General features: G+C 52.1%; 1 protein-coding gene across 1 annotated transcript in view; it reads left to right on the top strand.

Annotated features, from left to right (window-relative positions):
- The window catches only part of stk36 (serine/threonine kinase 36 (fused homolog, Drosophila)), a 232,024-nt gene that overhangs the window by 58,037 nt on the left and 156,594 nt on the right, over nucleotides 1-17,393 (top strand). Inside the window, exon 4 of the mRNA XM_072485425.1 lies at nucleotides 14,875-15,005. Within this exon, the coding sequence (XP_072341526.1) occupies nucleotides 14,875-15,005 (131 nt within the window). The remainder of the gene's footprint in view (nucleotides 1-14,874; nucleotides 15,006-17,393) is intronic.

Genomic DNA, 17,393 nt, shown 5'->3' with positions numbered 1-17,393 from the left:
GAACGGGTTTATTAGCTGGGTTAGACTTCTTTATGGGGCTCCAACGGCAAGCGTAGTTACAGGTCGACATAGATCGGAGTATTTCCGACTATATAGGGGAAAAAGACAGGGATGCCTGCTGTCTCCATTGTTGTTCGCGTTGGCAATTGAACCTCCGGCCATGGCGTTGAGAGACTCCAGGAAATGGAGAGGGGTGATTAGAGGGGGAGAAGAACACCGAGTCTCGTTATACGCGGATGACCTATTGTTATACGTGTCGGATCCAGCGGGGGGGATGATAGAGGTTATGCGAATTTTGAGGGGGTTCGGGGATTTCTCGGGGTATAGGCTAAACATGGGGAAGAGTGAATTATTTGTGAAACATCCAGGGGACCAGAGTAGAGAGATAGAAGGCTTGCCTCTAAGGAAAGTGGAAAGAAACTTCCGATACCTGGGGATTCAGATCGCTAGGAGCTGGGGAACCTTGCACAGACTTAATCTGACACGGTTGGTAGAACAAATGGAGGAGGACTTCAAGAGGTGGGACATGCAGCCTCTATCGCTGGCGGGCAGGGTGCAAGCAATTAAGATGATGGTCCTCCCGAGGTTCTTATTTGTATTTCAATGTCTCCCTATACTAATCACTAAGACCTTTTTTAATAAAATAGAGAGGAGCATCACGAGCTTCGTGTGGGCAGGGAAAGTTCCGAGAGTAAGGAGGGGGTTCCTTACAGTGTAGTAGGGACAGAGGAGGATTGGCACTACCGAACTTGGGCGATTACTATTGGGCCGCCAATGTGGCAATGATACGTAAATGGATGATGGAGGGTGAGGGAGCAGCGTGGAAAAGACTGGAGAGAAAGTCCTGTAAAGGGACGAGTTTAGAGGCGCTGGTGACGGTGCCGCTACCGATCTCACCTAAAAAGTTTACCACGAACCCGGTGGTGGCGGCAACACTGAACATATGGGGACAGTGGAGACGACAGAGAGGGGTGCGGGGAGCCCTGGTGAGGTCCCCTATCAGGAACAACCATAGGTTCGCCCCAGGAAGAATGGATGGAGGATTTCAGAGCTGGTACCAGTTGGGAATTAGGAGGGTGGGAGATTTATTTATAGATGGGACTTTTGCGAGCTTGGGAGCATTGGAGGAAAAGTATAAGTTGCCCCGGGGAAATTTCTTGAGATATATGCAGGTGAGGGCGTTTACTAGACAACAGGTGAGGGAATTTCCGTTGCTCCCGACACAGGGGATACAGGACAGGGTGCTTTCAGGGGTGTGGGTCGGAGAGTGCAAGGTGTCAGAGATTTACCGAGAGCTGAGGGAAGAGGGGGAGGAGTCGGTGGGCGAACTAAAAGGAAAGTGGGAAGAAGAACTAGGGGAGGAGATAGAGGAGGGTATGTGGGCTGATGCCCTAAGCAGGGTAAATTCCTCTTCCTCATGCGCCAGGCTTAGCCTGATTCAATTTAAGGTGCTACATAGAGCACACATAACGGGAGCAAGATTGAGCAGGTTCTTTGGAGTGGAGGACAAATGTGGGAGGTGTGGCGGGAGCCCGGCAAACCACGCACATATGTTTTGGGCGTGCCCGGCACTGGAAGGGCATTGGAAGGGAGTAACGGGAGTGATTTCGCGGGTGGTGAAGGCCCGGGTCAAACCAGGCTGGGGGTTAGCTCTATTTGGAGTTGCGGAAGAGCCGGGAGTGCAGGAGGCGAAAGAGGCCGACGTTGTGGCCTTTGCGTCCCTAGTAGCCCGGCGCAGGATCCTACTCATGTGGAAGGAGGCGAAACCCCCCGGACTGGAGGCTTGGGTAAATGATATGGCGGGGTTCATTAAACTGGAGCAGATAAAGTTTGCCCTGAGAGGATCGGCCCAAGGGTTCACCAGGCGGTGGCAGCCATTTCTCGACTACCTAGGGGAACGTTAGAGGGAAGACAGATGACCAGCAGCAGCAACCCAGGGGGAGGGGGGGGGGTTTAGTTTAGTTTAGGTCAAAGATAAAGAGGTTTTGTTACTTGTGTATTGTTAAAAATTTCTGTATTGTTATTGTTGCGTTTGCTTTGTAAGAGGGGAAAAATTGTTGTTTGGGAAAAAAATTTCAATAAAACATATTTTTTAAAAAAAAAACAAACGACGAGAGGAAACTTCTGGAACAATGAACGACAAGAAACAAAACTCGTTAACAGTACTGTAAAACAGTTCAGTGAGTCCAATGTGCTAACAGGCTCATAAGTCAAGTCTCTCAGGTGGGCGACGAATTCGGGTTGACCGCCTCAAGGGTGGGTCAGGATCCACTGGCTTAGGAATGGGCCTGGCCACGGGCGAGAGAGGAAGAGGCAGAGTGGCAGGAAGCTCAACAAAGTCGACATCAGGGATAACAGGAGGGCGTGGCACCGTTGCATGATCTCGTAGCGAGCGCAGAACCAGATGAAGGGCCCGCCGATTACGGCGGTGAATAGAGCCATCAGGCATACGAACCAGGAATGAGCGGGGAGCCACGTGGGGGAGAACCTCGGCGGTTGCCGACCAGCCACCCTCCGGTAGGTGTATGCGGACGTTGTCTTCAGGCACCAGGGCAGGAAGATCAGTCGCCCGAGCGTCATGTGCCACCTTCTGCTGAGCACGCTGTTGTTGCATCCTTCGCAATACTGGAGCATGGTCGAGGTCAGGAACATGAATGGACGGCACAATGGTTCTGAGGGTGCGACCCATCAACAGCTGGGCTGGCGAGAGGCCCGTGGACAGTGGGGCCGAGCGATAGGCCAGCAGGGCTAAACAGAAGTCAGATCCGGCATCAGCAGCCTTGCAGAGGAGCCGCTTCACAATGTGGATGCCCTTTTCCGCCTTGCCATTCGACTGGGGATGCAAGGAACTGGACGTCACGTGTGTGAAGTTGTATGAAGTGGCAAAGGAAGACCATTCTTGACTCGCAAAGCAAGGCCCGTTGTCAGACATGATGGTGAGCGGAATCCCATGGCGAGCATAGGTTTCTTTGCATGCCCGGATGACAGCTGATGACGTTGTGTCGTGCAGGCATATGACCTCCCGATAACTTGAGAAGTAGTCAATAAGAATAATGTAGTCCCTGCCGAGCGCATGGAAGAGGTCCACACCCACCTTCGACCGGGGGGGCGTGACCAACTCGTGGGGCTGAAGGGTCTCGGGGTTGCGCCGGCTGAAACCTCTGGCAGGTGGGGCAGTTGAGCACCATGTTGGCGATGTCGTCGCTGATGCCCGGCCAGTACATAGCCTCTCGGGCCCTCCGCCTGCAGTTTTCAACTCCGAGATGGCCTTCGTGCAGTTGTTCGAGGACAAGCCGGTGCATGCTATGTGGGATGACGATCCGGTCCAACTTCAAGAGGACACCATCAATGATGGCCAAGTCGTCCTATTGCAGCAGTATCTGCCAAATGGAGTGTTGAAAGTGCACAGCTTCCTGCTGGACTGATCCAATTGAATCTGCCAAAAACCCTTTGAGGCATCAAGCTTGGTGAATATTTTTGCCCAAGCCATCTCGCTCGTGATCTCCTCACGTTTGGGTATAGGGTAGTGTTCCCTCATAATGTTGTGATTTAAATCTTTTGGGTCGATACAGATCCGGAACTCGCCGGAGGGGTTGTTGACGCACACCATGGAGCTGACCCGTGGCGTTGGCTCCGTGACCCGGGAAAGCACTCCTTGGTCCTGCAGATCCTGCAGCTGCTGCTTGAGGCGGTCCTTGAGTGGTGCTGGGACCCTACGGGGTGCGTGAATGGCCGGGGTGGCGTCCGGTTTGAGCCGTATTTTGGACATGTAGGGCAGTGTGCCCATGCCCTCGAAAACCTCCTGGTTGTGCGCGAGGAGTGAGTGGAGCTGCACCCTAAAGTCTGCATCTGGGAAATCGGACGTGCCTTCTGGAGACAAAGTGTGTACCCGCTGAACGAGGTGGAGGATCTTGCACGCCTGTGCGCCTAACAGAGTCCTTCGAGGATCCTACGATTTCAAATGATAATGGCCTGTGTGTGAGTTGTGTGTAACATCGAGCTGGCAGGGCCCCGTGGCCGGGATGACGTTTCCACTGTAGTCAACCAGCTGACAGTGGGATGGCAGAATCGGTGGTTTAACCTTCAAGGTCTGGAAGGCTGACCATGCGAGGAGATTGGCGGAGGCACCAGTGTCCAGGCGAAATGTGATTTGGGATCGGTTGACCGTTAGGGTGGCACACCACTCATCGCCCGGATCAATGCTGTGCACTGGCAGCGGCTGGTGGTTCCGACTTGGGGACATCTGGTTCTTGTGGATTACCGCAATGTGGAAGGGCTCCCTGTCTTCGGTATCGCTGGTCTGCATACTATCTGGATATGACTCAGTGTAGGGGGGCTGAATCGCCCGCATGTCCCTGCGAGGCTGGCGGAATTGTTGGGAGTTGGCAGGTTGAGCTGCTCGACAGCAGGCAGCATAGTGGCCCATCCTGCCACATCAAAGGCATTGTCGCGCTTTGGCCGGACATTGCCGCTTTAAGTGGGCAGAGCCACAGTTGCCGCACGTCATGACGTCATGGTGTTCGTTGCGCCACCGCGCATGCGTGGTGCGGTCCTGTGTAGAGCGCGCCTGCGCATCACGTTCGTCTGCGTCAACGTCCCCTCTTTTGGTGCGTACAGGCGCGGGAGGCCTCGGAAAGCGAGCGAAATGGCCGCCCTCATCCGGGCCGCGGGCCGGGAGGAACTCGATCGACTGGACCCGCTCCGCCTTGTGGGACCTGTGCCGTGCCTTTCCGCCGCCTGGATTTGGGAGTACCGGCTGGTCGCGTTCTCATGGAGGACGCATGTCTCGATGGCAGTCGCTAGGGTGAGGCGCTTTTTTTTAAGGAGCTGCTGGTGTAGAGTGTCCGAGATGACCCCAAAAACTATCTGATCCTGTATCATGGAGTCGGAGGTGGCCCCATAGCCACAGGACTGTGCGAGGATTCGGAGGTGTGTTAAGTAAGATTGGAAAGGCTCATCCTTACCCTGCAGGCGCTGCTGGAATAGGTACCTCTCGAAGGTCTCATTGACTTCCACGCTGAAGTGTTCATCGAACTTCAGAAGCACCGTCTTATATTTTGCTTTGTCCTCGCTTTCCGCGAATGCCAGTGAGTTATAGATGTGGATGGCGTGTTGCCCCGCCGTGGAGAGGAGGAGGGCGATCTTCCTGGTGTCCGATGCATTCTCCCTGTCTGGCTTCGAGGAAGAGCTGGAAGCGCTGTTTAAACAGCTTCCAGTTTACGCCGAGATTACCAGCGATTCGGAGCGGCTGCGGCGGGCTGATGTTTTCCATGGAGCAGGATGGCGGATTTCTGAAAGGGTGCAGGTGGGTCTCGCACTCGCTGGTTTGCGTCCATTACTGGCATCCTGTCGTGTTGGGTGTTCTGATGCACAAATGATCCAACACTGCTGTAGATGGTACAACTCTGTTTTATTGTAACAACTAACTACTGGCTTGGGTACGTGCTTCACCAGCTAACCTGTGGACCCAGCCCTATCACTATCCTAGTGAGGCACTCAGCACATGGTCTATGTCTGAGTGGCACGCTGTGAGCTCTGTGCTCTGAGCTGCCTCCTGGTAGAACGAGCGGGAACTGTGGTGTTCCCTGTTTTATAGTGCGTGTGCTCTCACTGGTGATTGGCTGTGATGTTGTGTGTGTGCTGGTTGGTCCAACTACCTGTCCATCAGTGTGTGTGATTGCACCATGATATGCTGATGTGGATATCATGACACATCTCACTTCGGAGCCATTGATGTAGACAGGGGGTGTGTGTCATACTACGCTTCCTGAAGTCAGTGATCTGTTCCTTGGTTTTGCTGACATTGAGAGAGCGGTTGTTTTCGGTACACCATGCAACCAAGTGATCTATCTCCTTTCTGTAATCTGACTCATGGTTATTTGAGATACGAACCAACACAGTCATATCATCCGCAAACTTACAGACAAAATTGGAGTTGAATCTTGCCACAGTCGTGTGTGTACAATAGAGGACTGAGTACACATCTTTGCGGGGCCCCGGTGTCGAGGACTATTGTGGAGGAGGTGCTGTTACCTATCCTCGCAGATTGCTGTCTGTTGGTGAGGAAGTCCAGGATCCAGCTGCACAGGGAGGGGTCAAGTCCAAGATTGCAGAGTTTGGTCATTAGTTTTTGTTATAACCTGCCTGCTTACCATTGGCTGGGGACTAATGACAATCCCACAATCCTGTGGGAGTATGAGCTTCCCCAATGAGGGGGGCGGAGAAACCATTAGTAAACTCCCAAGTATAAATGAAGCTGGCCAGTTTGGAAACAGCAGGGAGGAGTGTACAGCAAGTGAAGTTGCTGCTGCTGTTATATATGTTATTGTAAATAAATGTTATTACTTTGTATCCTTAAAACTCGTGCTGGATTCTTCGTGGCCCTCACAAAAGTTTTGTAGGGATAATGGTGTTGAAGGCGGAGCTGTAGTCTATGAACAGCAGTCTGACATAGGTGTCCTTGTTGTCGAGTTGTTCAGGTGTTGATTGTAGGGCCAGGGAGGCAGCATCTGCTGTGGACCGGTTGAGGCGATAGGCAAACTGCAATGGATCGGGTCCGCCTGGGAGGCTGGCATTAATCCGTCTCATGACTAGCCGCTTGAAGCATTTCACAATAACAGATGCCAGGGCCACCGGTCGGTAGTCGTTGAGGCAGGCAACCTTGTTCTTGTTTGGTACTGGTATTATGGTGGTCTTCTTGAAGATCTGGAAGTTAGTCCAGGGGCCATTAACGGGCGGGTGTGGCTAAGCTGAGCTTTCTTCGCATATCTGTCCAGATTGTTTTGGGCACAGATAAGGCAATTTTCTGCATAGTGCGTGACGTCTTCCTTTAAATTCGGCCGCCAACAGAGCTGCCTGAGGTGGGCTGTAGTGGGGTCAATTCCCTGATGCCCATGACTATCATGGAACAAACAAATAAGCTGATTCCTGTCCTGCTCAGGAACCACATAAAGGGTGTCTTTTAAGATCACATCGTCATGTGTGGTCAGTGCATTTTTAAACCTATCGTATGGGGCTGGAAGGTTTCCTTGTAAAATCTCCCTGAGATTACTATCTTGCTTCTGGGCCTGCACTAAATCTTCGATATTCGTCTGTGAGACCTGAACTGCATTCACTGGGGCGCTTTCAGGGGGGGGGGGGGGGGGTTCCAAAAATATCCATGTCTGGAACCTGCTTTAGCCAGTGCATCGGCTTTTACATTTCCAGGTGGGGAGGAACGGTGGTGACTTCGTACTTTAATAATACCAAATATCCTGTCCTGTGCTTTGTCCAAAATGTGCCGGAGCAATGGGACTGAAGGGGGGGAGTTTCCGTCCGTGGAAACAAATCCTCTTGCTTTCCACAGGGGTAGGAATTCTGTGAGGCTGTTACAGACAGAGGCTGTCTGAGTATATGTCTGCTGGGCTGGGGAAGGAATCTGGGTTATCCATAATGTATGCAATGGCTGCTAGTTCTGCCACCTGCGCGCCCAAGTGTCCTGCCAGTTTTAATGAGATTTCTTCTAGGGTGCGTCCCTGCGCGTCCTCAACATGCATGCCGCATCCTGTAATGTGCTTCCTGTTTAATATAGTGGAAGAACCATCCACATATATTCTCAGGGGTGCGCACGTGTCTGTGTGCTGGGGGCTCTGGGGTGAACTACCTATCATTTTGGGGGGTGTTTTCGCGATAAAGGGGCCTGTGCTGTGGTGCGGGGAGATGATTTCACATTCGTGGGGGGTGCCTGGGTACTGAAGGTTGTCGGCTAGGAAAGTGTGGGTTTTGGTCCTTTTAACAGTGATGTCCCGTCCCTGTAAAAGAAGGGTCCATCTGTCTGCTCTGATCTGGCTTACTGTACTGTCCTTAAGTCGTCCGTCTAGTAAACGTTGGGTGGGGTGTGTTCCGTAAGGATTGTGATGGGGTTTAGTCCGGTGATATATGAAAAGTATTGAACTGCCCAGAAAACTGCGAGCAGGTGCCTTTCACAGGCCGAAAATCCCTGCTCCACAGGATCTAAAACTCTGGAGGCGTAAGCCACGGGTCTTAACTGTTCGTGCCGTTCCTGGAGGAGCACGGCCGAAAGGGTACGATCTGTGCTAGCTATTTCTATAGCATAGGGGGAAAGCGGGTCTGGAACCTGTAGTGCGGGGGCTGCAATGAGGGCGCGCTTTAAAATATCTACGGCATCCGTGTGCCGCGGAAGCCATTCCCAAGGGGCTCCTTTCTTTAGGAGTTCCGAGAGGGGTGCTGCTTTAGTGGCGAAACCGTCAATATGGTTTTGGCAGTAGCCAACCAGTCCTAAAAACGACCGGAGGGCGGAAATTTTATGCTCGATCTCGCGTTTACCATGCGTGATAATCGTTCCCAAATATACCACTTTGTTTTCCAAAATTTGGGCCTTCTTGGGGTTCACTTTACATCCAATTTGCTGTAGGAGTTCCAGGAGTTCGGACAGAAGCGCGATGTGTTCTGCCTTGGTGTCTGTCTTTAGTAATAGGTCGTCTACATACTGGACCAGACATTCGGAGCGAGAAAATTTTGATAAACCATTGGCCAGCTATCGGTGGAAAATGGAGGGGGAGTTGTGGAATCCTTGTGGAAGGCATGTCCACGTGTACTGCTGACCTTTAAAAGTGAAGGCAAATTTGTACTGGCACGCTTTTGCCAATGGAATGGACCAGAATCCGTTACTGATGTCCAAGACCGTAAAATATCGTGAGTTGAGTCCCTGTTTGAGCATGGTCTCGGGACTACCGTGGGGGCTGCTGCGGGGGTGACTTTGTTGAGTTCCCGGTAATCGATGGTCAGTTGCCATGATCCATCGGGCTTTCTCACTGGCCAAATCGGGGCATTTTTAGTCGAGGTTACTGATCTAAGTACGCCTTGTTCTAATAAACTATCAATAACTTTTGAGATTTCTCCCTCTGCCTCTTGGGGAAATCCATATTGCTTCTGGGGTCTAGGGTCAGGTCCTGTTATTTGAACTGAACCAGCCATCCTGCCGCAGTCATGTTTATGACTTGCAAATGCGATCCTGTTTTTCTGGAGAACTGCCCTAACCTGTTTGTCTGCGCTAATCGTGGTCGGGTCAAACCAAAAATTGCCGACTGCGCTAATCTTATTAGCATACTCACCTACTGTGAGCGTTGTGGGGGCTCTTGCTGACTGTCATTTTCCAGACACATTGATTTACTGGGTCGAATGATAGGTTGTGGGAGTCCATGAAATCGACACCCAAAATGTGTTCTGCTGTGTGGGGCAGATCGACCAAAACTATGGGGTGTTTTGGTGTAATGTTGCCAATTTGAATGGTACAGGGGCTGTGATGTGTCCCTGTTGTGAGTGGCCTGTGAAGCCGCTGAGGGTGATTGTGGCTGTAGTGGGCCACATGTCTTTTTGGAACATGGTGGAGGAATTAATTGTGGTGCGGGACGGGACCCTCCTGTGTTCCAGATAAATTCGATGGGCTGTCCCCGTATTTTCGCTGCAACGACTGGTCGACCAGACCTATCCCAAAGGGTGTCGCAGACCCAGGTGGGGGAGCCCGAACACCGTCAGTCAGTTCCGTTCATGTCTGTCTGGTCTGAGCGGGTGTTTACACTATGTGTGGGCTTTGTCCTGTTTCTATCCAGAGTGCCTGCCTGCTGGGCTCTCTGTGGCTTTCGTGGGGAATTGCACTCTCGTGCAAAGTGACCTAATTGTCCACAGTTGTAACACCTGTGTGGGGCTGTTCATGCCTTCGTTCACCCATGCGGGGCTCTGGTGCGCTTTAACTGCTTGAATATCTGCCTCTGCCTGCTGTTCTTCGGGTTTTCTAATCGCGGGTTTGTTGTGGACAGATTGCTCCCAGGAGCGGGACAACCTTTTTAAAACCCATTTTTCGTTGTGCGTTTCTTCCGAGGGGTCATAATTAGTACCAGCTTTTTGTCCTGCCTCTGGCATGGGAGATAAGGGTGCGGGTCCATTTGGCCATGTTGTCTGGGGGCAAATGGGCGCGGTCTAAGTTTCCGAAAATGGCTGTAAAATGAATCCACAGGCGTCCAGCAAATGCTGTGGGGTGTTCTGTTTTCTTCTGCCTGCACTTATTCAGGCCTTCTACTGGGTCACCTCTGTTATAACCGATCGCATCTAGGATCGCCGTGTGCATCTCTGGAAGGGTGCCTCCTCCTACATTCTGTGGGTCGGGAAGGGCTGCTACAATAGAACGGTCTAAGCTTAAAACTGTGAGCTCACTTGCTCACGCTCATCCAGGCCATACATGGTCGCCTGCTGCTTCACTCTAGCAAAGAGGTGGTGGGGGTCTGAGGTGGGGAGGAACGGTGTGATCTTTTCGCACGCGTCCCGTAATTGGGTCACGGTTAAGGGGGTGATGTAAAGGAATTCCGCGTCTCTGTCCGATGTGACTGTGCGGTGGGTAGTTACTGGATTCATGGGTGCCTGATCTATCTGCTCTGTGGGGGGTTGGGGTGCTTTTCTCCTTTGGGGCTTTCCTTGCGCACATGTTCCCTGTACATATCAATGCACGGTTTTGTTTAGTTCTTGCCAATCAGGGCCGTCTTCTTCATCTAATTGGGATCCAAAGGTGCTTTGAAACCCATTTTGTACTGAAAGCAAAGACTGCAGTTCCGCAATCTGCTTCTGGCATTTTGCATGATCCACTGAGCTTTGTCTATGCTCCGTGGTGGCAGCATGGAGTGCTCTTAACGCTGCTTTTAGATCGCTGCACTGCCTTTGCAATGCCTCTACCTGTTTCTCTGTCTCTTTTACCAGGACTGCACGTTGTGTGTCCCGATAGGCCTTATCGTATTGGGTTTGGAAGCTGCTCAGATGCGCTAGACAGGACTGGTGTGCCCGCTTGGCATCATCCACCTCTCCGTCCTTTGCTGTCAACTTCCATCTCAATTCTACATTCTCTCTCTCGATCTCACTAACATCGACCTTGCCCATTCGATGTCTCTCTTCTATCTCTTTGCGGAGAGTCCGAACGACCTCTGTGCCTCGCAATTGTGCCAGACAGGACACGATTGCCATCGGCTTGCGAGCTTTCCCTAAGCTCTTCTTATGGATTTCGCTCGGGTTCTCCCACCAAGTATGTCCTATACTCCCGGGACCTGTTTCCTCATTTGAACAAAAGTCACTCCAAAGGGCCATCCCTTCCCTTTGAGGTACCTTCTAATCTCAACTTCCCAAATGGGACACTGACCTACTCTGCTGCTGGTCGCTGCGACCACAAATTCTTGAGGGTTCATGAGGCGTTCCATTGCCTTCATTGCCATTTTTCCTATCTGAATGCTCTCTTTTAAAATTTGGAATGAGGGGTACTAAGGCGGAGCTGTAAACACGAGTACGGCGTTCGCTATTTTCCGGAATACAAACTCCCAACAGTTTTTCGTAACAAAATCTATCAGTTTTACCTTATAGCCCTGTTAGTTACGCATGCATTAACACGCTTCCGAATTATGAGGATTGATCAGAAGTGCTTGAACACTTGAGAATGTTTCTGTTCCCAATTGGATTCTCAATTCAAATTTTGGGTTCTCTCAGAGTGGTTACGCCTCTTCTAAGTCGGGTCCCACCAGAGTCGCCAGTAAATGTTGCTAACTTTTGGTTGGCTCTTAAATGTTGCTCGTTGTGTCTTTACTTAATTTGCTCTGTTTCTATAACTCTGTTTGCTCTCGAGTCGCCAGGTATCTTTATGATACCGCCACGAGGTTCAAGTTCAAGTAATGATCAATAACTCAATACACCAATTCGTAAGTTTCAAATCAAAACACATTTATTTGACACAGTCAATCACTACTCATGTATAAAACTCTACTCACTAGACTATCTCTAATACTAAGAGGCCTATACTTAGCTTTGGAACTGGCCCACCCGGTCAGGGTAACAAATGGCCTTTCGTTTGATTCTGAGTCTGCAGGCTTCAAAGCTGGTATGGACTGGTAGCTAGGAGCACCGATCACGTAGCGAGCATTGACTGGAGACTTACTTGGTTGATGCAGCAACTTAGGCAGGTCACTGTCAAGGATTGTTTCGAGCTGCTGAGAGACCCTGCCAAGAAGGACGAATTGAACTTGGGGACTCTATTTTATAGTCCCCAGGGGCTTCGGGGCGGACCCCGTACCTGGTTCCAAGTGATTGATCACTCGGATCGATTTCTCCAATACTGAAGCTGCTCCCTGATCACTGGGCGGTTCCTAAGTGTCCATTGGCCTTCCTTTGTCTTGGCTCCTGCTGGAGTCTGGCTTGGCCTTGTTTACCTTAACTGTTTCCAATTGTTCCCAGGGATCGCTCATTGATATGTAGATGGTTGTTAGTTTCAGTGCTGTCTGGGTTCCTGTAAGTTCTGATATGCAGGAAACTTTGCACCTGCTGTTTTTCCTGGTTTGACTGAATTTCCCTGCATTCTTTGCGGATCTCCATTTTAAAGTCTGGAAGTGTCCAACCCAGGTGGCTACACTACTCGATTGCTCTCTACCCCCCGTCTCTCACTTACTCTCTTACCCCCCCCCCCCGTCTCTCGCTTGCTCTCTCTACCCCCCCCCCCCCCCCCCCCCGTCTCTCGCTTGCTCGCTACCCCTGTCCCTCGCTTGCTCTCTACCTCCCGTCTCTCGCTTGCTCTCTACCCCCGTCTCTCGCTTGCTCTCCTGGGATTGAGGATGATTGGCTTCCTCTGCTGTTCAATGGGTATGGAGATGGCCAATTTGCAGACCGGCACCCGGGTCATGTTGTTACGACACCCTGGGCGAGAGCACGGTCTATTCCGACCTTTCCGATCCCAGGCTCCCAACACAAATCAATCAACCGATAATTTGAGTCAAAGTCCTGAAGTTAGCTACCCAATAATCTACAGCCACCAGATTTGTAATTTGAAACAATTACTGTTTATAACAGGAATAAAGGCAAAATATGCAGTGATTATAACATTTTAAAGGCCAGTTAACCTCCTACTAACCCCCCCCCCCCAGCTCTCCCACCCTCTATCCACCCACACACAAGACAGGGGTGGAAAGGGGTGAAAATAGTAGGGGTGCGATGTTGTACGAATTAAGTAATGGCATGATGGGAAAACTGGTCAACTATTCGGTACAATGTAAGAAAAGCTGACCTAGCCGTTTCAATGTACCAGACCCCTTTGTAAGACCAATAAGGCTGACTCCGCATAACCTAAAGCTTGAATAAGATCAGAGAAGGTCAAGCTATTCCAAAATGCTTGACCTCTGTAATTTCTGATAAGGCTAACTCGTCGTAACCCAGGGAGGTAGGAATAAGATAAGGAATGGATGAGTCTCCTCCGACTTTTAATGTCCTATCAAAGGACAAGATAATGGTATGAGGGATGAGACAAAGAGTCCGAGAAGATCAACAGGTCATGCCTGTTTCATGACATTGCTTACGTTTCTACTTCCGATCAGATTCCTGACTAAGCTGTCGTCACGCAATCTTGATAATAATGTATAAATACTGAACTGATTTTCTGTAAAAGCGCAGACTTGAGTAAGAATCAGCAGTGGTAGTAACTGCTCTCTGACCTCAACTGTCAGCCAAAACTGCATGCGGTCGTTTCGTAAATTAAGCTTTGTTATTTTACCATAACAATCTATTGTTGAGTCTTTACCACAGTCAAAGAAGCAGGAAAATATTGACTTCTACAGGGGTGAAGGGCAAAAGATAAAAGTCCTTGTTTCAGTTGAGGATTTCTTCAGTACACTTTCTTCCCGACATGGGCAACTTTTTAAATCTCCCATGTTTGCGGCCTGCACTGGTTTTCTTGCAGTTTTTTAAAACACTGAACTCACACCTTTCCTGGCGTGACAGAGGCTTTGTTTCTTCAGACTTTCTGCTCAGTTTGCGGGGTCTCCTCCGGGCCCTGTTATCAGGAATCAAACATTCCCAGGCTTATTTGGAGAGAAAGTGATGGCTGGATCGCCATTAGCCATCATTTTTCCTGGAGAGAGTCCAGCTGGGTTCTTTCACCTCCGCTGCCAGAATCCAAACTGAAAGTAAAACCGGAACCCCGTAGCTCTGAAGAACATGCCAGAGTAGTCAGAACCAATCACCACCGGGTATCAGCAAAAGCCCACCATTTTGAACCAGCTCATTGGCCGCCAGCCAAGTCCATCACTCTTGAATCGTCACTGATGTCAGTCAAATCACTCTTGAATCAGCTCGTTGGAATCACAGACAGCTTCTTGCAGTTTGCTTTGCCTCTTGGTCACAGGTCAATCTTCAGTTTCAACCAGCCCAAGCTTCTGCCCGAATTAAAGGCAAAGTCCACGTTAAAGGCGGAGGCCCATTAATCGTCCACAGACAAAGATTCGGAACAGCAGAATTAATGGCAGAGCGGGAGAAGCAGGGACCGAACAGGAGGATTCTTACAATGTGCCACTGGGAGGCTGGCACGGACGGGTTGTCTGTGCTCCTTCTGCTTCACCGCCGCTCTCTCTCAATCCAAACTCCGCGTGTTTGCTGCCTTTCTGAAGGAGCTCTCTCCACGGGTGTCCCACACAATCCAGCAACTCCTGCAAGTTGCTGTTGGAGCAAGAGCGAGGTATGGGGGATGGGGGAGTGCGGTGTGGGTGGCAGTTCTCCCCCATTGCCCTCGGACGCTATTAAACCCTCAAGAAAATGTCACTCTTAAAAGAAAAGACTGATTTTTCCACTGCAAATCGGACGGTAAATCAAAGTGAGCTGTTGTCGAGTTACAATGTTCCAGCTGGGATCTTGCTGTGCAGATGTGACAGCTGTCGCAGAGGTGCTGTGGAGAAATGGCCCTGTGCATGGGTGGTTGAGACGGGGGCAGGGGCTGGTTTGGGAGACTCTGGGGGTGGGCGGGCTGTTGATGTTGACTGTTGCACGAGGTGCCACCCACTCCTTTCCCCTTTGGCATTGCAGGTCCGCGATATCGCCTGCCAGCTAGTGTCCGCTCTCTACTACCTTCACTCGCACCGCATCCTGCACCGTGACATGAAACCGCAGAACATCCTGCTCGGAAAAGGCGGCGTCCTCAAACTCTGCGATTTCGGGTAAGGGAGCACCTTCAGGGCTGTAAGGGCCGAGGCGGTGTAGAGGACTGCGAGACACGGGGAGGTGCAGGTACGGGACTGTGAGACACGGGGAGGTGTAGGTACGGGACTGTGAGACACGGGGAGGTGTAGGTACGGGACTGTGAGACACTGGGAGGTGTAGGTACAGCACTGAGACATGGGGAGGTGCAGGTACGGGACTGCGAGATACGGGGAGGTGTAGGTACGGGACTGTGAGACACGGGGAGGTGTAGGTACGGGACTGTGAGACACGGAGAGGTGTAGGCACGGGACTGTGAGACACTGGGAGGTGTAGGTACGGGACTGTGAGACACGGGGAGGTGTAGGTACGGGACTGTGAGACACGGGGAGGTGTAGGTACGGGACTGTTGAGACACGGGGAGGTGTAGGTACAGCACTGAGACATGGGGAGGTGTAGGTACGGGACTGTGAGACACTGGGAGGTGTAGGTACGGGACTGTGAGACACTGGGAGGTGTAGGTACGGGACTGTGAGACACGGGGAGGTGTAGGTACGGGACTGTGAGACACGGAGAGGTGTAGGTACGGGACTGTGAGACACGGGGAGGTGTAGGTACGGGACTGAGAGACACGGAGAGGTGTAGGTACGGGACTGAGACACTGGGAGGTGTAGGTACGGGACTGTGTGACACGGGGAGGTGTATCTCAGTATTCTCCTCGCCAACATTGTCTTTTTCCTGTGTGAATACTGACGAAAAATATTCATTTAGCACCTCTCCTATCTCTTCGGACTCCACGCACAACTTCCCACTACTGTCCTTGACTGGCCCTACTCTTCTCGTACGAGACTGAGACACGGGGAGGTGTAGGTCGGGGACCGTGAGACACTGGGAGGTGTAGGTACGGGACTGTGAGACACGGGGAGGTGTAGGTACGGGACTGAGACACGGGGAGGTGTAGGTACGGGACTGAGACACGGGGAGGTTTGGTACGGGACTGTGAGACACTAGGACGTGTAGGTACGGGACTGAGACACGGGGAGGTGTAGGTACGGGACTGTGAGACAGGGGAGGTATCGGTACGGGTCTGTGAGACACGGGGAGGTGTAGGTACGGGACTGTGAGACACGGGGAGGTGTAGGTACAGGTCTGCGAGACACGGTGAGGTGTAGGTACGGGACTGTGAGACCGGGGAGGTGTCGGTACAGGACTGAGAGACACTGGGAGGTGTCGGTGCGGGACTGTGAGACACTGGGAGGTGTAGGTACGGGACTGTGAGACACGGGGAGGTGTAGGTACAGGTCTGCGAGACACGGTGAGGTGTAGGTACGGGACTGTGAGACCGGGGAGGTGTCGGTACGGGACTGAGAGACACTGGGAGGTGTAGGTACGGGACTGTGAGACACGGGGAGCTGCAGGTACGGGTCTGCGAGACAGGGGGAGGTGTAGGTACGGGACTGTGAGACACGGGGAGGTGTAGGTACGGGACTGACACACGGGGAGGTGTAGGTACGGGACTGTGAGACACGGGGAGGTGCAGGTACGGGTCTGCGAGACACTGGGAGGTGTAGGTACGGGACTGAGACACTGGGAGGTGCAGGTACGGGTCTGCGAGACACGGTGAGGTGTAGGTACGGGACTGTGAGACACGGGGAGGTGTAGGGACAGGACTGAGACACGGGGAGGTGTAGGTACGGGACTGTGAGACACTGGGAGGTGTAGGTACGGGACTGTGAGACACGGGGAGGTGTTGGTACGGGACTGTGAGACCGGGGAGGTGTAGGTATGGGTCTGTGAGACACAGGGAGGTGTAGGTACGGGACTGAGACACGGGGAGGTGTCGGTACGGGACTGTGAGACACTGGGAGGTGCAGGTAAGGGGCTGCGAGACGGGGAGGTGTAGGTACGAGACTGTGAGACACTGGGAGGTGCCGGTACAGGACTGTGAGACCCTGGGAGGTGTAGGTACGGGTCTGTGAGACCCTGGGAGGTGTAGGTACGGGTCTGTGAGACTCTGGGAGGTGTAGGTACGGGACTGTGAGACACGGGGAGGTGTTGGTACGGGACTGTGAGACCGGGGAGGTGTAGGTACGGGTCTGTGAGACACGGGGAGGTGTAGGTACGGGTCTGTGAGACACGGGGAGGTGTAGGTACGGGACTGAGAGACACTGGGAGGTGTCGGTGCGGGACTGTGAGACACTGGGAGGTGTAGGTACGGGACTGTGAGACACGGGGAGGTGTTGGTACGGGACTGAGAGACACTGGGAGGTGTCGGTACAGGACTGTGAGACACTGGGAGGTGTAGGTACGGGTCTGTGATACTCTGGGAGGTGTAGGTACAGGACTGAGAGACACGGGGAGGTGTCGGTACAGGACTGTGAGACACTGGGAGGTGTAGGTACGGGACT

This window comes from Scyliorhinus torazame, chromosome 19 (assembly GCF_047496885.1).
Source record: "Scyliorhinus torazame isolate Kashiwa2021f chromosome 19, sScyTor2.1, whole genome shotgun sequence".
NCBI classification, from domain to species: domain Eukaryota; kingdom Metazoa; phylum Chordata; class Chondrichthyes; order Carcharhiniformes; family Scyliorhinidae; genus Scyliorhinus; species Scyliorhinus torazame.
Note: the sequence above shows the minus strand (reverse complement) of the source record. Positions and strands in the feature narration are given on the sequence as shown.